This window comes from Paroedura picta, chromosome 4, assembly GCF_049243985.1.
Source record: "Paroedura picta isolate Pp20150507F chromosome 4, Ppicta_v3.0, whole genome shotgun sequence".
Classification (NCBI taxonomy): domain Eukaryota; kingdom Metazoa; phylum Chordata; class Lepidosauria; order Squamata; family Gekkonidae; genus Paroedura; species Paroedura picta.
This window is the reverse complement of record NC_135372.1, coordinates 139,333,858-139,355,179: the sequence shown is the minus strand read 5'-3', so window position 1 is coordinate 139,355,179 and position 21,322 is coordinate 139,333,858. Positions and strand designations below refer to the sequence as shown.

General features: G+C 50.9%; 1 protein-coding gene across 2 annotated transcripts in view; it reads left to right on the top strand.

Annotated features, from left to right (window-relative positions):
• The window catches only part of NKAIN4 (sodium/potassium transporting ATPase interacting 4), an 86,872-nt gene extending 67,056 nt beyond the window's left edge, over positions 1-19,816 (top strand). The window contains exons 5-7 of one of the 2 annotated variants that reach the window (XM_077335835.1): positions 3,367-3,427; positions 7,556-7,640; positions 16,091-19,816. In XM_077335835.1, the coding sequence (XP_077191950.1) occupies positions 3,367-3,427; positions 7,556-7,640; positions 16,091-16,100 (156 nt within the window). In that variant the 3' untranslated portion in view covers positions 16,101-19,816. The remainder of the gene's footprint in view (positions 1-3,366; positions 3,428-7,555; positions 7,641-16,090) is intronic. The other variant, XM_077335836.1, reaches the window with a different exon arrangement.
• Positions 19,817-21,322: the final 1,506 nt, after the last annotated feature.

Below are 21,322 nucleotides of genomic sequence, written 5' to 3'. Positions count from 1 at the left end.
CAGGAAAAAGTTTTTCACAGTCAGAGTAGTTCAGCAGTGGAATAGGCTGCCTAAGGAGGTGGTGAGCTCCCCCTCACTGGAAGTCTTCAAGCAAAGGTTGGATACACACTTTTCTTGGATGCTTTAGGATGCTTAGGGCTAATCCTGCGTTGAGCAGGGTGTTGGACTAGATGGCCTCTATGATTCTATGACTAGATGGCCTGTGTGGCCCCTTCCAACTCTATGATTCTATGATTCATCATTTCTCGGGTCGGTGCCCTGGAGGTTGGTAGGAACTGAAGCACAAGCAGTCAGCTTGGGAGCAGCACAGTCTTTCAATCTGGGATTCCCAACCAGGGATCAGGGGACCCCCCCAAGGGTCTTTAGGATCTTCAGAGGGAATCTGTGGCCTTTCCCCTCCTGCCTTAATGGACTCAGCCACCAGCTAGGGAACTGGCTGCTTCTGTTGCTCCCCCCTCCCTGAGCATGACTTCTCTCATGGTTTCTGCACCTGGGAGGGTGATTCTATGAAGGTTCAAGGGGGTGGCAGGTTACAAAGGATGAGTGATAGGGTTGTGAGTGTCCTGCGTAGTGGAGGGGGTTAGACTAGAAGCAGAGGTGATTGGCCGTGGCCTTCCTCTGCAGAATCTTCCTTGGTGGTCTCCCAAATATTGACCCCAGCAAGAAGCTTTCAAGGCAAGTGAGAAGCAGAGGTGGGTGGCCATTGCCTTCCTCTGCAGAGTCTTCCTTGGTGGTCTCCCTTCCAAATATTGACCCCAGCAAAGGACTTTCAAAGCAGGTGAGAAGCAGAGGTGGGTGGCCATGGCTTTCTTCTGCAGAGTCTTCCTTGGTGGTCTCCTTTCCAAATACTGAACCCAGCAAGGGGCTTTCAAGGTAAGTGAGAAGGAGAGGAGGTTGGCCATGGCCTTCCTCTGCAGAATCTTCCTTGGTGGTCTCCCTTCCAGATATGAACCCCAGCAAGGAGCTTTCAAAGCAGGTGGTTAAGCAGAGGAGGTTGGCCACGGCCTTCCTCTGCAGAATCGTCCTTGGTGGTCTCCCGTCCAAGACTTATGGTGACCCCAGCAAGGGGCTTGGCCATGGCCTTCCTCTGCAGGGTCTTCCTCAGTGGTCTTCCTCCTAGGCACTGGCCCTATTCAGTTTCCGAAGTCTGACAAGACGGGGCCATACCATGCCGGCTTCCCTCTCAGTTGGTCAGTAGGTTTTGTTGTTTGCGCAAGGAGTTTTGCATTTCTCATTGTGCAGAAGGGCCCTTGCACGAGCGCACAGAACGCTTTTGCAGCGTGGGGCTCCTGTGTGAATCATGGACTCCAACCGAGCAGAGGAAGGTCCCTCTCTCCGGAGAGTTACCGGAGGGCCAGCTGCTTTGATTTCCGCTGCAAATTCCAATCCACTTTAGCAAAGAATTAGCCTCTCCCAATTACTCACGCTTCAGGAAGACAGAATGATGCATGAGGAGTCCCTGGAAAGCAGAGTCATTCATTTTTAATACAAGAGCAGCATACATCACACTCCCGAACACCGGCTAGGATAATGAGGTTTCGGTGGAGGTATTGTGGGGAGCTTCAGAGTTCTGCTGGCCGCTCCCAACGGTCCCTGCTTAGAAACTGAGTGATGGTCGATATTGTTTGGGGCTGGGGCAGATGCCTTGGCAAACATGATGCACCCGAGGTGCTCTATCAAAAGTTCCAAGCACTAGGATTGAAAGAGGAGCTGCCTTTTGGTCCTTTTCCGGCTCTTGGGACTAGGAAACCTTCTGGCCGGCAGTGCGATGGGGCAGCAAGAGATATTTTGTCAAGGATGCTGTAGGGCAGTGGTCCCCAACTTTTTTTAGCACCGGGGACCGGTCAGCGCTTGACAATTTTACTGAGGCCCGGGGGGGAGGTAGTCTTTTGCCGAGGGACGTCGCCACTGCCTGAGCCCCAGCGCCCCTGATTTTTCGCCGCCCACTGGGGGGCGCTGCCAGCTGCAGCTGCACAGTGCCATGCCTAGGGGGAGCCCCAGCCATGGCGGCCGCTGGAGAGCACCAAACATGAGCTGGCAGCAGAGTGGCAGGGCAGCCCTTGTGGCAGCAGCCGGGGAGGAGGACAAGGAGGAGCCGCGGCCCGGTACCGACTGATCCACGGACCGGTACCGGTCTGCAGACCAGGAGTTGGGGACCACTGCTGTAGGGCAATCCCACATTCAGCAGAGAGTTGGAGTGGATGGCCTGTCTAGCCCCTTCCAATGCTGTGAGTCTATGATTCCTGGCAGGCTTACGAGTTGCTATCTGATTGATGAACTTTGGTGTTCCTGAATAAGGGCTGGGCTGCAGGCATGTCAACAAGAGAAATGGTGCAACAAGAGAAATTGGCATTAGTGTTCAAAGGGGGGGGAGAAATCCAGGGCAGGCTGCTTGCCTGTCTTGTTTAATTTGCAGTTTGGTCACTAGGGTTTCCAGCTCTGGTGTGAGATTTGAGGGTCTGAGATTTGAGGGTCTGAGATTTCAGGGTGGAGCCTGGGGAGGGGCATCAACACGGCATAATGCCATCAAGTCCATCCTCCAAAGAATCCATTTTCTCCAGGGGAACTGACCTCTATAGAAGGGGTGGACAAACTGTGGCTCTCCAGATGTCCATAGACTACAATTCCCATGAGCCCCTGTTGGTGCTAGCAAGTTTGGAGGTGGTTTGCCATTGCCTGCCTCTGAATCATGACCCTGCTGTTCCTTGGATGGCTCCCTTCGAAACGCTAGCGAGGGCCAACCCTACTTGACTTCTGAGATCTGACAAGATCAGACTAGCCTGGACTACCCATATCAAGGTCTCCATCAGGGTTAAACATCCCTCTCTTCCCCCTTTTAGCCCCGAGCCCAACTAGGCTCCCAGGTGGCACCTATTAGAATTTTATAAAATGCTGTTTTCATGTTCACCAGTTATCTGTTCATGTATCTCTTGGGAATGCCTTTGTAGCATGCTTTTGCTTGGGAAACACTGTCCGGGCTTGGCAATTCTACCAGTGCGCCTATTTTCAAATTGGGGAAAGAGGTTTAGAGAAACCATCTAGTCTTGCTTGCTAGCTTTGCTTTCAGTTCTAGCAAGGATTCACCTTGCTGTCTGTTCGCCATTCTCCTCAATAAAGAGATTTCCTTCAACAATGAGTCTGCTTGTTGAGAATTTAACAGGGACTTGACACGGGTGGCTCTGATCTCCAGCACCTTCTCCCAGGGCGATTCTGAGACCTGGTGCCTAGAAGACACCAGTGAAAATCAAATGCCATCCAAATGCCTGACATCTATGGTGTAACGTGCAGTTGAGATTCCCCACTCCTCAGTCATTGGAGCAATAACCCATGACGTCAAATCGATTTCTTCCTGCTTGTGTCTTTCAGCTGGTGGGCTTCGTCTACGCCTGTTATGTTGTCAGTGTTTTTACAGAAGAAGAAGATAGCTGTAAGTATTCCATCCTGGGAAACCCTTGACAGTGGGGTTAGATCAAATGCTCTTCTGCCAAGGACAAAACACCCGAAGCCTCTGACTGACAGGATACCACGTAGGACAAAGGAGGTTATAATGAGACATTTTCACCTTCATTTTTGTTCCCCAGTGACTGTAACATCGTTGAGTGACCTGATGGTGTATAATGGTCCTCCGATCAAAAACCACAAGATGGGGGTTCAGTCCCCTTACCCTAGAACAGGGAACCCAGTCTTTTGAAACCTGAAGGCACCTTTGGGATTCTGACACATGGTGGGTGTAACTACAAAATGGCTGCCATAGGAGGCGGAGCCAGCTACAAGATGGCTGCCACAGGAGGCAGAAGCTCTGTTTAACAGGAACAAATGGTTTTAAAATAGTTTTGTCCATGCACACAAAATAACACAGTGAAGATGTTTGTGCAAGAGTCAGCTTAGTGTAGTGGTTAGGTGTGGATTTCTAATCTGCCAAGGTGGGTTTGATTCTGTGCTCCCTCACATGCAAGCAGGTCGGTGACCTTGGGCTGGTCACAGCACTGATAAAGCTGTTCTGACCGAGCAGGAATATCAGGGCTCTCTCAGCCTCACCCACCTCACAGGGTGTCTGTTGTGGGGAGAGGAAAGGGAAGGCAATTGTAAGCCACTTTGAGACTCCTTCGGGTAGAGAAAAGCGGCATATAAGAACCAACTTCTTCTTCTTCCTCTTCTTCTTCTGCTGCTGCTGCTTCTGCTTTGACTGCAACTGTTTCTTAAGAAGCATTTTGAAGATCTGTCCAGCAAATCAGAACTGCAGTGGCCAATCAGACGCTCTGCTGGGCAAAAGCCCTATCTGGCCCCGCCCACTTTCACAGAAAATAATTCTGTCTGAGGAAAGCTCCTTGTACCACTACAGGAAGGGATCTGTTGGACTCAGCTCTTTATCCCTGCACATGGGAGCCAATAGAAATGGATCGGGGAAAGATCTGAAATCTTCAGAGGGAAGAAGTCCTGTAATAACTCCATGATTGGAATAAGGCTGTTTTAGTACCCAAAGGAGTCTCGAAATGGCTTACTATTGCCTTCCCTTCCTCTCCCCACAACAGACACCCTGTGAGGGAGGTGAGGCTGAGAGAACTCTGACCCAAGGTCACCCAGTTGGTTGCATGTGGACCAGGACTGGGGAATCAAACCCAGTTCTCCAGATTACTTCACCACTACACTGCACTGGCTCTCTCTTTTCAGGAGAAAAGAAAGCCCTCATTGTTATAAACTATAAAGAAGAAGAGTTCGCTTTTATACCCTGCATTCCTCTACCAGAAGGAGTCTCAAAGCAGCTTACAATCACCTTCCCTTCCCCTCCCCACAACAGAAGTAAGTGGGATGGAGAGAGCTCTGACAGAACTGCTCTGTGAGAACAGCTCTATCCGGTCTGTGACAAGCCCAAGGTCACCCAGCTGGCTGCATATGTAGGAGCGGGGAATCAAACTCGGCTCATCAGATTAGAAGCCCTCACTCTTAACCACCACACTACGCTAGTTCAACAAAATGTCTTAAGTGACCCTGGTTCGGATTCTGTTTGCTGTAAACCAAACTCAGAGGTTATAAAACCAGCCAGTGATCAGTGTAAAATTCCACAAGGGGGGGGGGGGGAGACACCCTTCCAAGACCCAAAATAATGCTCAGAATGGATGGATTAAAGATTTTCCTCCTCCTCCTCCTCCCCCCTGAATTATGATTATGATTTTTGTTTTTGTTTAATGTAGGCAAGTCCATTTGGAATTTAAAACCTTTGAATTAGGGAGCCTAGATCCCACCATGGAGGTATATATTTATATAAGCCTGTGTAAAGTTTGTATATCTCAAGGAAAAACTCAGTACAAATTGAATGCAAAAAGAGATGCCTGTGTGTGTGTGTGTAGAGTGTGTGTGTGATTGATCTACCAATTCACGATGCCTAATTTCAGGCCTCCTTTCCCAGCCCCATCCAATCTGCTCTCCTCCCCTCTTCCTGGATTCCAAGCCCCAAATGCCATCCTCAATAATTAACATCGACAAACATCAATATTTCACACTCTCCGTGGTGAGACTTTGCAGTGACCCGAACAAATTGGAGCCTGCCTTTTCATTTTCTCTTCCCTTTGTGGGCTACTTTTTAGAAGGCTCCTTTGATAGGAAGCGGGAAGCGATTATTGGGGCAGAAGCACATTTGTCGAGTGCTTAGGCAGAGCACCCTGAGGAGGGGCAGAGGAAGGAGGGGCATTAGAAACAACAAGGCAAGCCGGAGAAGAAGAAGAGTGAGTTCCTTTCAAGCCCACTTTTCACTACTTGAAGGAGCCCCAACGCGGCTTGCAAACACCTTTCTCCTCTCCTCTCTCCTCTCCTCTCCTCTCCTCTCCTCTCAACAGACACCCTGTGAGATAGGTGAGGCTGAGAGAGCTCTGAGAGAACTGCTGTGGGAGAACAGCTGTAACAGGACTGTGACCAGCCCAAGGTCACCCAGCTGGCTGCATGGGGAGGAGCCTGGCTCTCCAGATTAGAGGCTGCCGCTCTTCAACCACTAACACCACACTGGCTCTCTAGCATTCATCCTTCCACCCCTTTAAGTCAAGTTTGAAACCTCCCTCCTTAAGGTAGGGATGCCAAATCTGGGTTGGGAAATTCCTGGGGGTTTGCGGAAGTGTCCTAGGGAAGGCAGAGACCTCAGAGGGATAAAATGTCATAGAGTCCGTCCTACCCAAATGCCATCTTCTATAGATTCAGGTGGGTCGCCATGTTGATCTGAATCAACAGAACAAAGTTTGAAGAGACGGCACAAACCAGCCAGGAACAGCCGAGTGGCTTGCTGTCCATTGCTCAGGGGCTTTTGGGGGAGGCTTTCTACAAACCCTGTTTCAAGAGGTCCTTTTCGAAGGGGTTTGCAGATTCACGAACGGCAAACCAGTCTGGTTCACTGGCGGGCCTCCAGGTTCAGTTCACGGTTTGGCCACAAAACGAACCGCATTTTCCATGTTCATGCCCATCCCTGTGGGGTAAGAGAGTCCAAATGGAGTGCAGCAGTATATAAATACGTAAACAAACAAACAAACCAGCCAACCCCACGGGGTTGCTACGAGGATAAAAGGGAAAAGCAGAGAATGGGACAAGAAATCCCAAGTAATTCCAGGACTGATCTGGCCTAGCTAAACGTGGGTGCTCCCACACAATGACGAGGCTCTTGTTACTGTGGAAGATCTCCATGGCAGGTTTCCCACACAGTGTCCCTGCCCTGATACCCCCATGGCCATCATCCCCCCCCTGCACCACCAGAAGATTTTGGGGCACCCCCATTCATAAACTATAGCGACATTTCTGACACAGGGGGGAGGCAAGCGGCGGATGTGGGGAGCATGCAGGGGAAAGGGTCCCAACGTGGGTAGGACTGGGGGGGGGGGATCCATTTTTACTCTGCACATCATCCATGCCACTTTGACCGTGGAAAAGGTGGGGAAATACAGGACAGTTCACAGGTGTGGAAGATCTGAGCCCTGGTCACCAGAGTGGTGCCTTTTGCCCACCAATAGTTTTTAGAGGGTAGGTGGGGCTCTTGCGAAGTAGGGCTTCTGATTGGCCACCGGAGATCGGATCGCCCCTCCGATTAAAAGAATGTTGTTTTAACTGGAGCTGCCCCAGCCATGCCGGCTGCATTCCTTCCCGGACTCCTCCCCCTGGCGCTTGGGATTCCTGGGTACGTGAGACTCCACCTCCTGTGGCAGCCATTTTGTGCTTTGCTCTGCCTCCTGCAGCAGCAGCCATTTTGCAGTCGCACCTACCCTTCGGGGTCAAGATCCCCACAGGGGCCCCCAGGCTTAAAAGGGGTGGGGATTGCAGCTCTTTCAGTCTCAAAATGAACCCAAAGCACCTGTGCGGAAACTAGCCATGTTTGTCTCCTTAGGATCTGTGTGTACCCAAACATGGCTGAATTGTGTCTTCGGTTGTGGTCGGAGGTCCCCTCCCCCCCCCTTTTCCCATCACTTCCCTTCTCATGGTCTCGTGGCTTGCTTTCCCTGTTGGCCATCCTCACCACCCCCTTTGCTTTCTTTTGATTGCTCCATCGTTATGGTTTGAGTTGTGATTTTGTTTCTTTCAGTTGATTTCATTGGTGGATTTGATCCATTCCCTCTCTACCATGTCAATGAAAAGCCCTCCAACCTTTTGTTCAAGCAGACCTACCTGTAAGTATGGCTCGGTTGACCTCGGGTGGGGGGGACTCCGGGGCTGGCGCCAGGATCACGAGGATCCGAGAACAGGAATCCGGAGACATTTCAGGGATCTTGCTGAAATCCTTTAGGCATGCCTCGAGGTGTATGAGGCAGCTGAATACCAGTGCCAGGAGGCAAACATCAGGAGAGAGCCTTGGCCATTGTGCTTTGCTGTTGGGTCTCTAGAGGAACTGGTTGGCTAACGTGTGAGACAGGATGGTGGACTAGATGGACCCCTGGTCTGAACCAACAGGGCTCCTTTGATGTTCTTATGAAGGCCTCGGCCTCCCTGCCCTGTTGCTGGCCCTCCAGAGGAACTGGCTGGCCCCTGTGTGAGACAGGAGGCTGGGCTAGATGGACCCCTGGTCTGAACCAACAGGGCTCCTTTGATGTTCTTATGAAGGCCTCGGCCTCTCTGCCCTGTTGTTGGCCCTCCAGAGGAACTGGTTGGCCACTGGGTGAGATGGGATGCTGGACTAGATAGACCTCTGGTCTGATCCAGCAGGGCTCTTCTGACATCCCTTATGAAGGCTCGGCCTCTGCCCTGTGGTTGGCCCTCCAGAGGAACTGGTTGGCCACTGGGTGAGACAGGAGGCTAGTCTAGATGGACCACTGGTCTGATCCAGCAGGGCCCTTCCTATGTTCTTATGAAGGCCTTGGCCTCTCTGCCCTGTGGTTGGACCTCCAGTAGAACTGATTGGCCATTGTCTGAGACAGGATACTGTTCTAGATAGCTCCTGCCCAAACCCAGCAGGGCTCTTCTGGTGTTCTTAGGAAGGCCTGGGCCTCTGTGCCCTGTGGTTGGCCCTCCCGAGGAACTGGTTGGCCACTGAGTGAGACAGGAGGCTGGACCAGGTGGAACACCACCCTGATGCAGGAGGGCTGATGGTCTTAGATCCTGGCCAGAAACTTGCTGGCAGTGGGCAGAGTTACAACTGCCCGGGCCTTGCGTTCCTGCGGTGGGACTGCTGCAGCCGCATTCCACAGGCCCCCTGTCTTTCATTTGCATTCTTGTCACTAATCTGGGGACCACATGGTCCACACAAGGGGGAGCATTTGGGAGGAGTTAAATTAATGTAGCCTTTCATGAGCAGCAAGGGATTTTACGTATGCAGACAGGGCTGGGGGAAGGGGGAGGGATTCATATCACTGCATTTCCTGCTTGCTTCCCCTCCTCTGAATTCTCACCTCTCCCTTTCTTTGAAGCCACATTTCTTAATTCGGAAAAGAAGGGCCCACCTCCCTGGAGAACTTGCGCTTGAGGAGCTAGGGGGAGAGAAGGCCGGGGTCATCCAAGCTAAGTGGCTGAAACCACCTGCCAGGAAAAGGGCCCGTCCCCAGGGAAAACTTCAGCTTTAAAAACCAGGGGGGAGGAGATAGACGGTGGGAGCTGGCAGCCAATTTGAGATGCACAGCAAGAAGCAGTTGCTTTGACGGAGACAGAGAGCACCCCCACCTTCTCCGAGACTTAAAAAATCACCCCTTCCTGACAGGTGCTCATCCAAACCACCTGCCGTGGCTGCATGTTCCACCTGCGAACAGCCCTTACCTTCAGAAAATGCAGTGAAGAACGGCAGTTTCTAATCTGGTGAGGCAGGTTTGATTTCCTGTTCCTCTCCATGCAGCCAGCTGAGTGACCTTGAAACAGTCGCAGCTGTCTTGGAGCTGTTCTGACCGAGCGGTCATGTCAGAGGTCTCTCAGCCCCACCTACCTCACTGGGTGTCTCTACTTCTTAAGTAATATCAGGGCTCTCTCAGATTCACCCACTTCACATGGAGAGGAAAGGGAAGAGGATTGGAAGCTGCTTTGAGACTCCTTCGGGTAAAGCGGCCTATAAGAACCAAATCTTCTTCTTCTTCAGTAATCTCAGGGCTCTCTCAGCCTCACCCACCTCACAGGGTGTCTGTTCTGGGGAGAGGAAAGGGAAGGCGACTGTAAGCCACTTTGAGACTCCTGGTAGTGAAAAGTGAGCTATTCTGCTTAATTGGAACCTCCTGTCCCCAATTTGAGCACCAGGGAGGGGGGGGTTGCTTTCCAAGGAAAGGTCCATTTCTCACATGCATGTTCTGCAGCCTACACGGCAGATGTTTTGGTTCAGTCACCGTGACAGCCTTGCCAACTCCAGGTTGGGAAATTCCTGGATATTTGGGGGGGGGGGGTAGTAGTGGCCGGAGGGGTGTGTGTGTGCAGCAGGGATGTGTTGCCAGAGAGATTCCCTTCTCCAAAGCCACCTTTTTCTTCTCCAAGGAAACGGCCATTAAAGATATATAATGGATTTTAATTTTTTATAGATTCATGGCCATAGTTAATATGTGGCAGTCGACACATAGAGGTGAGGAGGAGTTTAATACGGGATATGGAGTAATGATAAGAATGAATTATGTAGTGGAGAACAGAGTAATTAGAATATCTGGACCACTGTAAAGATCACAAGGGGGAGGCCACTGGACAAGAAATATTTTGATTGTTTTCTAGAATCACAGAATAACAGAGTTCAAAGGGACCGCATGGGTCATCTAGTCCAACCCCCTGCAATATGCAGGACACTCACAACCCTATCGCTCATCCACTGTCACCTGCCACCCCCTTGAGCCTTCACAGAATCAGCCTCTCCGTCAGATGGCTCTCCAGCCTCTGTTTAAAAATCTCCAACGATGGAGAACCCACCACCTCCCGAGGAAGCCTGTTCCACTGAGGAAGTGCTCGGACTGTCAGGAACTTCTTCCGGATGTTTAGATGGAATTTCTTTTGAATTAATTTCATCCCATTCATTCTGGTCTGTTCCTCCGGGGCAAGAGAGAACAACTCTGCTCCATCCTCTACATGGCAGCCTTTTAAATACTTGATGATGGTGATCAGATCCCCTCTCAGTCTCCTCTCCAGGCTAAACAGACCAAGCTCCTCCAGCCTTTCTTCATATGTCTTGACCTCCAATCCACTCACCATCTTTGTTGCCCTCCTCTGGACACGCTCCAGTTTGTCTACATCCCTCTTCAACTGTGGTGCCCAAACCTGAACACAGGACTCCAAGTGAGGCCGAACCAGAGCAGAATAAATATACCCTGCAATCATCAAGAACCAGCGTAGTGTCATGGTTAAGAGCGACGGCCTCTTATCTGGAGAACTGGGCTTGATTCCCCATTCCTCCACATGCAGTAAACTGGTTGATCTCAGACCAGTCACAGTTCTCTCAGAGCTCTCTCATCGTGACTTACCTCACAGAATGTCTGTTGTAGAGAGAGAAAGGGAAGGGGATTGTAAGCTACTGTGAGGCACTTGAAGTCTGCTAGGTGACTTTGGGCTAATCTCAGTCCTCTCAGAGCTCTCTCAGCCTCATCTACCTCCTAATGTGTCTGCTGTGGAGAGAGGATGGGAAGACAATTATAAGCCCCTTTGAAACACATGAGCCCTGCTCGGTGACCTTGGGCCACTACAGTTCTCTCAGTGCTCTCTCAGCCTCACCTACTTCACAGCGTGTAGGTGGGGCTGAGAGAGCTCAAGACAGAACTTTTCTGTGAATACACCTCTAACAGGACTGTGACTAGGCCAAGGTCACTCAGCTACCTTCACGTGGATGAGGAACGGGGTATCAATCCCAGCTGTCCACATTAGAGGCCAAGCTCTTAAACACAACAGCAAGCTCACTAACATGGCTACAAACCTGGAACTATCTCCCGTGATCTAGGCCAGGGGTAGTCAAACTGCGGCCCTCCAGATGTCCGTGGACTACAATTCCCAGGAGCCCCTGCCAGCGAATGCTGGCAGGGGCTCCTGGGAATTGTAGTCCATGGACATCTGGAGGGCAGCAGTTTGACTACCCCTGATCTAGGCTGTACCACTGCAAACTATAACTGAATATTCCTCTGTACAATAAAATCCCCCCCACACACGCACACACACAAAGCCCTCACCAAGAAAGCTAGCACTCAGGGAAAAGATCTGCAGTCTATCCTTCTCTCATGCTACATTTCTGTGCCAGTAGTTTTTCCTTATTTGATTCTGACCCTACACCAGGTTGATAGCCAAACGTCCAAATTAGGTCCCTTTGTTGTCGCAACAATCACACTGAGAGTAAAACCTTTTATATTTTTACTGCAGCAGAAATACAGACACAACGAGCATATCCCAATTCCCCCAAATCTGTGTACAGAACAAAGGATTGCATGAGACTTTATAATATTCCATTGAAGGCCGGGAAAGATGATGCATTTTGGGTCAAACCAATAACCTGGGGTCTCCACCCCCTTGCACATCCCACAGGACCCCACCCCATTGCCATTATGCCAAGTCACCGGGAAATGGTTACCAAAGGCAATTTCCCCTTCTTTCTCAGTCCTCTGGCAACATAAACAATGGCGTGATATAACTATTGTCCCTGGCCTTGAGAATGGAACATAACAGATACGATCAAGAACAAATTTCTGGGCCTTGTGTTATGAAACCAGCTCGTGGTGGTTTACGTAAGATTTAAAAACGCCACATAAAAACAATACCCACACAAATCCAGATGGGGGTAAATCATTGTCTGCAGGATACCCACTCCATTCCCCACTCCCCCAACCCCCCCCCCCCATGCATAGCTGTCAACCCTTCAGGAGGTAGCTTCAGAAAGAATTTGGCCCAACAGAGGTCCATAGTCCTGTACAGAGAGGGAGCCCAGCCTCAACCAAATGCCTGGCAGAAGAGGTCCATTTTACTGTGGAACATTGATAATTCCAGCGGGGCCCTTAGCTCTTCCGGGAGCTAATTTCACCAGGTTGGGGCCAGGACTGAAAAGGCCCTGGCCATGATCGAGGCCATGTGTACCTCCCAGGGTCTAGGGACAAGCAGCAGATTCCTACCCACAGAATGAAGAGCCCTGCGAGGGCCATAAGGAGACAAGCGGTCCCTCAAATAGGTGGGACCCAAGCCTCAAATGGCCTTACCAAAACCTGGAACCTGATCTGGAAGCTGATCGGCAACCAACGCAGCTGCCTCAGCATAGGCTGGACATGGGCCCTCCAAGATGACCTCATGAGGACTCTTAAAAGCAGCATTTTGCACCAACTGCAATTTCTGGGTGAGAGGCAAGGGCAGGCCCGCATAGAGCGAATTACAGAAGTCTAGTCTGGAAGTGACCATTGCATGGATCACCGTGGCCAGGTGGTCCGAGGACAGGTAGGGCACTAGTAGCCGTGCCTGGTGTAGATGGAAGAATGCCACTTGGACTACTTTTGTGACCTGATCCTTCCTCGATAAGGAGGCATCGAAGATCACCCTCAGATTCCTGGCTGCAGGCACAGCCGTAAGCTGCACCCCATCCAGGCAGGGGAGGTGTGCTTCCTGCTCCTGTCTCCTTCTACCTGGAGAGGCTGAGTCTGTGAAGGCTCAAGAGGGTGGCAGGTGACAGTGGAGGAGCGAGAGGGTTGTGAGTGTCCTGCATAGTGCAGGGGGTTGGACTAGATGACCCAGGAGGTCCCTTCCAACTCTAGGATTCTATGATTGTACCCAGCCACAGAACCTTAATCTATGAGGGGTTGACTTTCTTCACTACCTCAATGAAAACTACCCCTGCAGCTGTAACATTTTGACAACAGGGCATATGGCAGATTGAGGCGAGCAGCTACAACTTAGTGCTGAAGCAACCCTTCCTCCCCCTCGGAGACATTTGGGGCTCACCGGACTTTTTCTTCCCCGTCGCCAGTACAAAGGATCACGAACTTTGTGAATCCCCCATGCAGGATGAGGATAACCCCTGCATGCTAAAATTAAGGTGCACTGGGGAGGGGAGGGGAGATTGGAATTTAGGATTTAATTCCTTCCCAACTGCCATCTCATTTGGATGGATGGGGTAAGAGATTAAATATTGATTTTCCGTACAGGAGGTTTCTGGAAGGAGGGCGTATGCAGAGCCCCTGGAGGTTCCTCGGCAGCTGCTTGATTTACAACCCCAGAAGGTGGACAGAAGCCGAAGCAGGGAGGGAAAAGCACTTGCATATGCGTTTAAAGGGCACCCCATGGATCTAACCCAGCCTTTCTCAACTTCTTTTACTCTTGAGAAACCCCCTGGAACACTCTTCAGGCTTCGAGAAACCCCAGAAGTGGCGCGATCCTACAGCATATGGTCGGGAAGCAGAGCTGTGGACACGCCCACTTTGGGCCCCTCCCCTTCCCACCCCCTCCAGGCCCTTCATTGGCCCTTTTGGGAGGGGGTGGGTGGGTCGATAGGACCATATATCAGCAGTTCTCAACCTGGGGGTCACAACCCCTTGTGGGGTCATTTGGTCTTTCCTGGGGGGGTCACGGTGGTGGTGGCATGGCGCTGGCCTCCTCTGTGCCACCTCGGAACCGAGGAGGCCAGCACCATGCTGCCGTCACCACTTCTGCCACCACCGCCGCTGCTCCTGTGACACTAGTGGCACGGAGGTGGCGTGGAGGAGGCCAGCGCCATGCCGCTGCCGCTCTGGCTGCTGCCACCGCTCCGCAACCCCTGCAGCAGGAGCAATGGCGGCCTCTGCGCATGCGCGCTGCCGCATGTGCGCATGTGTGCTGCTGCCACCCCTGCTGTAGAAGCTGCGGAGCGGCGGCGGTTGAGAACTGCTGCCATATATGGTCCTCTCACCCGATGAATGTTCAACAAATTTAAAAATATCGATGCAAAATTATTGAACTCTCATTGATTCGGGAAAGCCTTCCAGGCCATGAAACCCTGGCTGAGAAATACCAACTGGGGCAACCCTGATTGGCCTGTGAGATCAGGCTGTCCTGGCCCATCAGAGCAGGCTAGGGCTGTCTTAGCACAGAGGCATGCTGGACAGTTGCTCCAGGGCCCCACGAGCATAAGGTCTCTGTGCTCATCTATGTATTGCTTGATAGTTTGTGGTTTGTTGTTGTTGTTAGGTGCGAAGTCGTGTCCGACCCATCGCGACCCCATGGACAATGATCCTCCAGGCCTTCCTGTCCTCCACCATTCCCCAGAGTCCATTTAAGTTTGCACCGACTGCTTCAGTGACTCCATCCAGCCACCTCATTCTCTGTCGTCCCCTTCTTCTTTTGCCCTCGGTCGCTCCCAGCATTAGGCTCTTTGTGATGCGTGAATGTTTATATATGACCGGTCTTCTCAGCCAGAGTTTCGTGAAACCCCGAGGATGGCCCTAGACGGGTTTCCCGAATGGGTGGGAGTTAATTAAATTTTTATATATTTTCTAAAAAATTTAAACATTTTTCAGGTGATATGAACATACGTGCTGATGTCAACCTGACCTGTGCTCCCATAATGGCTAATGATGGACCCGGGGGGGGGGGGGGGAAGGGAAGGGAAAGGGTGGGCGTGTCCACAATTTAGGTGGGCGTGTCCACAGCTCTGCTTCCCAACCATATTCTGCCTGATTGTGCCTTTTCGAAAGGGGGTTTCTCAAAGCCTGAAGAAGGTTTCAGGGCTTTCTCAACAATATAAAAGTCAAGAAAGGCTGATATAAGATATGAAAATTATAGCATGTAGACCTAGACAGAAATGAATCAGTGCGGTAGACAGTTTGGATTAAGAATAAATATAATGTAAGAATGTCTATGTGCTAAAATCTCTCATTGACTTGAGTTTGGGTTCCAAGAATTCTAATGAAAGGTGGGCAGAAGCATAAATAGAGCCTATTAGAAAAAGAAACTTTTGGGCAGTACCAATATATCTACGCTTAATTTTATTGATAAGCTACATTTTTATTCCTGTGAGTGCTTCTGCAGGTAGACCCCCAGTGCACTGTTTTGCCCTGGGGCGTATAATACTCTTATGATGGGTCAGAGCATATATTTATGCATTAGTAATCCAAGATTTTCACGTTCATCATCTAAGCGGTAGTCAAACTGCGGCCCTCCAGATGTCCATGGACTACAATTCCCATTTGCTGGCAGGGGCTTCTGGGAATTGTAGTCCATGGACATCTGGAGGGCTGCAGTTTGACTCCCCTGGAGCTGTTAGGTAGGCTCGTGAGGTTATGCTCCATTTTTACATGAGGCACTGAGACAGACAGAAGCTTACCATAGGCTTCCTGAAGAGTTCAGAGCAAAGGTGCGATATGAACTCCTCTGTTCCCACCCGTAATTACTACTTCCAAAGCGAATACTGGCCTGCCATGCAGGACTGTTGTCAAGATTACCAATACAGCATAAGGGAGCTGCTTTGAAGGCACACTATGAATAACAAATGGTGCTTAAGAAGACAAACCCAATCTGGAGCCAGTCCAGCAAACGCAGGAGCAGGGGCTCATGGGAATTGTAGTCCATGGACAAATGCTGGCAGGGGCTCATGGGAATTGTAGTCCATGGACATCTGGAGGACCATAGGTTGACTACCCCTGGCTGGGAGAGCTGTCCCAAATCCAGATTTGCTCCATTGCAATATGTCTCCTCACCCCACTTCCTTGCTCTCCTTCCTCCTTTTCTGCAGGCCTGCGTAAGTGAAAGTGATCCAGAGGCCGGATCGGGCAGAAGCCAAGAGCTGCAGGATCACCTTTTGCTTGCCGGCTGCCCAGATGTGCGGCAGAAGCGACACGAAATGTGCCTCACCTAGGAGGACGCTGGCGGAACAGCTGTACTTTTCAAGCCGCCCCCAAGGCCGAAATATCAGTTTTGCTGGCCTTCTGAACCGCCCAGGCCGTTCAAGGACCTGCAGTTTTTGCTGTGAATGAATTCAGGGGAAAGTGTATCGCATCCCCACCCCCAAAACTCCATTGAGGACCAGAGACAAAGCATTTTTTTCAAGGGGGGGGGAGATCTCCATTTGATTCCACCAGCTCTCCCTTCCTGGAAACCACCCACCAAAGCAGCCAGCAAAATCTTTGGATATTATAGGGCATATATACTTCGTTCTTATAAATGGACTCTCACTTTGCAGTTCCTCGTAGCAGACGAGGGGCAGCGTCTGATTCAGGATCCTTGGTTATTTTCTCTCGGTGTCATAGGAAAATTAGGATCCACTTCTCAACCGCTAATCCCTCCCACCAGTTCCTGTCCCAGGAAATCTACAATTGAGTAGAACATTCGTCGGGTTTCGGGCCCCTGGGAGGTATCCGACCACCGATTCGTCCCACCCCATCGAGAAGGAAAATGTGTTTTCGCATAACCCGGCAAATTAAACTGGACGAACCTGACAAAACAAATCGGATAAACATGGTCGTTCAGGGGAGAAAGTAAGATGATGAAGCTGTCTTAGACGGGATCAGTTCTTTCGTTCAACAAGGTCGGTGTATACTCAGACTGACAGCTGCTCTCCCGGGCTTCAGGCCGAGGTTGGTCCCGTCACCTCCCGCCTGGTCCTTTTTAACTGGAGATGCCGGGGACTGAACCTGGGACCTTCTGCATGCCAAGCGGAGGCTCTTCCACGGAGCTGAATTCACAGTAGAAATGACCCATCTCAACTGCGCCGTTTGTAAGAAGAGCAGGTTCCTATCAAGTAAGCCCAGCTTGCTCAGACATTTCAAAACCTCTTCAGCACCATCCCTGGAGATCTCAGAGAAGCTGGGCATGGGATCGGAGACGTCCAGTGTCCTCGTTCGAGACAGCTATGGTCTCCCCAATTCCACATGTATCAGCACTCATGTTAGAGACCTGCGTCTTCCTATACCATTGCACAGAAGAAAATGCATCTTGGATGGTGAAGAGTGGGTTTTTATACCCCGCTTTTCACTGCCCAAAATGAGTTTCTCAAAGCAGCTTACAGTCGCCTTCCCTTCCTCTCCCCTCAACAGTCAGGTATGTGAGGCTGAGGGAGCTCTGAGAGAACTGCTCTGTGAGAACAGCTCTAACAAGACTGCGACTAGCCCAAGGTCACCTAGCTGGCTGCATGTGGAGGAGCGGGGAATGAAACCCGGTTCTCCATATTAGAGGCCACCGCTCTCAACCACAGTACTATGCTAGCTTAGTGTGCTACAGACCGCGAGCATTAAGCGCTCATTCATCACATGCACCATTAAAACCTTCTCTGATACCTCCTTCCACAGAAATGATGGGAGATTGTGGGGTCCCATTATGCAGGAGTAGACAGAGTTGGGTCAGGTTTCCACACTACTTCTGGTGAGGTCTACAAGCAGGTGCAGCCACTAGAATCATAGAATCCTAGAGTTGGAAGGGACCTCCTAGGTCATCTAGTCCAACCCCCTGGATTATGCAGGACTCTCACAACCCTATCGCTCGAAGTCTCCAAGAGTGTAAAGTCTCCAAGCATGAGCCAGCCCTGCCAAAACAATTAACTTCGGGGACCCAACCACACCCTCAAATTTTGCTTAGGGCAGGGTTTCCCAGCCACAGTACTGAGGTGCCATAGGGTACCACAAAGGCCCGTCCAATTTTACTGTGGTGTGTGTGTTTGGGGGGGGGGGGTCAAAATGGCAGCTGGGGAGCATCCTGTCATTCTGTTAAAGGAAAAGTTCTAATTTTTTAGAGTGAAAAAAAATGCTACCCTGATTTGGGCAGGAGGGGTTGGGAAGGGGAGGGCCCCAGGAAATTTCAACCTTTGCCCCCCCCAAGGCTCCTTTCACTTCCAGGGGCGTGTCGGGGAGGCGTGGCCAGCTGACATCACTTCCTGGTACCGGGAAGCCTGGAAAACATTTCTGCGGTACCTCCAGGGTCGAAACGTTGAAAAAGGCTGGCTTAGAGGCATACTTGTAAAAAAAAACAACAACAACCCTGCGTACCTTTTCCCTTTTGAGTAAAAGCTTCCCTCAGCTTGCTCCCGCAATTGCCTCCATCTCTACCGCTCCTTCCCAGCAACTGATTTTATCTTTATTGCCCCGTGCCCCGAATTCCCTGGAGCTGCTGCAGTCACACAAACAATTAGAGCAAGTGGAACATGAGCCCTCCTCTTCCCCACTGGCCCGATCTGAATGCTAAAGGCCTCTTGTGCCTTTTGCAGGTAACCCCATACCTGAGCCTCCCTTTATCACTCAACTGTATGTAACTTGATTTTAGAGGCTGGCCCGGTGGGAAGTCTGTGCACGCAGCAGGCTCCCCCCCCCCCCGACCACCACCTGAAGACCCTGGCCTTTGAGAATGCAGAAGGCAACTCAGAAGATGAGGGGGTTGGAGCCCCTTCCCTGGGAGGGCAGAAAAGAGACAGCTAAGGGAGGACCTGAGAGAGGTTTATAAAGTTACGCCCGGGGTGGTGAGAGTTAACAAAGAGAACTTTCATCTCCTCCTCCCAAAATATTAGAACTGGAGGGCATCCGATGATGCTGATGGGCAGTAGGTTCAGAATGGACAAAAGGAAATACCACTTTACACAGAATGATGAAAATGTGGAATTTCTTGCTGGAGGGTGCAGGGAGGGCCACGTGAATCAGCAGCTTTAAAAGGGGATTGGGTGGAGACCCAGGATATGTCCGTTAGCGGCTCCTAGCCATGTTGACTGAGGGGAATCTTCACATTCAGACGCACTAAAATTCTGGATCCCAGTGCCAGGAGGCAACATCTCCAGAAGAACGTGGTGATTGTACAAGAAAGGATGCTGGGCTAGATGGACTATTGGCCTGATCCAGCAGGGCTCTTCTTACGTTGGTGGTTTGTGACCTGCAACGAAGCCAGCCCATAATACTCCACACCCTTTTCCTTTCATAGCAGCTGTTGTGTCATGGTTCTCTCTCCATCGCATGTGCCTTTGATGTAAACAGCATCTGCAGTGGTCATATCACGAGAGACTTCCCTAACTCCCGAGCACAGATTTTATCCCTGTTCAGTTTTGTGGTTGGGGCACTGAACTATCTACTGGTCAGATATTCTATCAAGCCGACGGCCTTCTCCCTTCGGTCATCTAACAGCCACGGCGGCTGCAAAGGGCCCCGATCCCCGGCCTGGCAGGAGTCCAAGCAACACGCGCACACTACCACCTATCCACCGCCAGCACCCCGCAAGTCTGCCCAGAGAGCTTCTGCTTTTCCCGGCCCCAAATTCAGCTCTAGGATCTGGCTTCTCCTGTGGATCACGCAGCTGTTTGTAGCCTGGGGGCAATTCAGGGGGGCACATAAACAAATCCAGAAGCAACCGCTGAGCATTGGAAGGGAACTGTCTTCTACCGAGGACTCCTCCACCTTGGACTCTTTTAGAAAACCTTTTTTTTTTTGTAATTAGCATGATTCTCTGTTCTTTGTTACTCGTCTAATAAATTAATGCTTTCAATACAGCAGGCTTATTGGACCTTTCAGCCAGTTCAGGGCCGGTTGTTCTCTCCTCTGGCTAGCCCCCAGATGACTGGTGCAGTGAGGCCCCACCCATCTGAGCTTCAAGAAGGGTTTGGATGAACAGCTGGAGGAGAGGCCCATCAGCCACAAGGTCTAGATGGGACACTGTCTGGCCCAGGGATGAACTGGTGACTGGGGAGGGGGCAGCAGTGGGAGGGCTTCTGGAGTTCTGGCCCTGCTTGTGGACCTCTGAATTTTGGCCACTGTGGGACACAGGGTGTTGAACTGGATGGGCCTTTGGTCTAACCCAACATCTCTTATGTTCTTCTATGGAGCAGAGGAACATCAGAGGCTATTCGCCACAAGATATACAGGGATCACTCTGGCTGGGGAAGTGATGCTCGGTCTTCTTGGTGCTTGGAGGGCAAGAGTGGGAGGGCTTCTGGAGTTCTGGCCGCACTGGTGGACCTCCGGATGGCCCCTGGGGGTTGTCCACTGTCTGTAGCAATGTTGGACCAGATGGGCCATTAGCCTGATCCAACATGGCTTCTCTTGTGTTCTTATGCCTGGGGCAGTGATGCTGTCTTCTTGGTGCTTGTGGGGGGCAACAGTGAGAGGGCTTCTGGAGTTCAGACCCCAGTGGTGGACCTCCGGAGGGCCCCTGGTCCTGGGCAGAATTGGGCTGGACAGACTACTGGCCTGATCCAACATGGCTTCTCTTGTGTTCTTACGTGCTTATAGGCATCTTTGATTCAGGGCTGTGGGTGTGACCACAAAATACCTTCCATAGGGAGGTGAGGTGGCCACCAACTGTCAGAGAGTGAGATTATGCATGACTGCAGAAGCAACTCTTCTGCATTTCAGGCCAAAGTACGCCTTGTTAAAATGAACTTGCTGTTTAAAAATATTTTCTGGCATCTTCGCAGGTTCACCGCATGACAGAAGGTAAGTAGAGCCTTGTGCTGGGGTGGCAGATGCTGCCAAAACAAAGAGTTTATAAAGTCTGTATAGCCAGGCAGTCAGAAGCCCTGTTTGGCACACACACACACACACACAGTCATACCTGTTGCGTAAAATTTGTTAGTGGGCACTAGGAAGGGTGCTGAGGGGGAGCCATAGCTCCAACAGGTGAGATGTTGGGGGACCTCTAGGTCAGGGCTGGTGAAAGGAGGCTGTTTCCTGTTTATGATTATGTATGTTTGTAAAATAGGACCAGACAAGTCCCTCTAGAGATAATTTTACACAGAATTTGAGGCTTTCAATAAACGTTTTTATGAAATGGAAGGGCACTGTAAGTACTAAGAGGTTAGGCTTCCTACTTTGAAACAACAGAGTGCAGCTGTGGAAGGACCAGAAGAAGGTCCTTTTATAACCTGCTTTTCTCTAGCCTCAGGTGTCTCAGACCAGCTTATAATTGCCTTCCCTTTCTCTCCCCACAACAAGCACCTTATGAGGCATGTGTGGCTGAGGGCTGTTTCTGTGTCTGGGTGAAGTTCATTAGCAAGTCC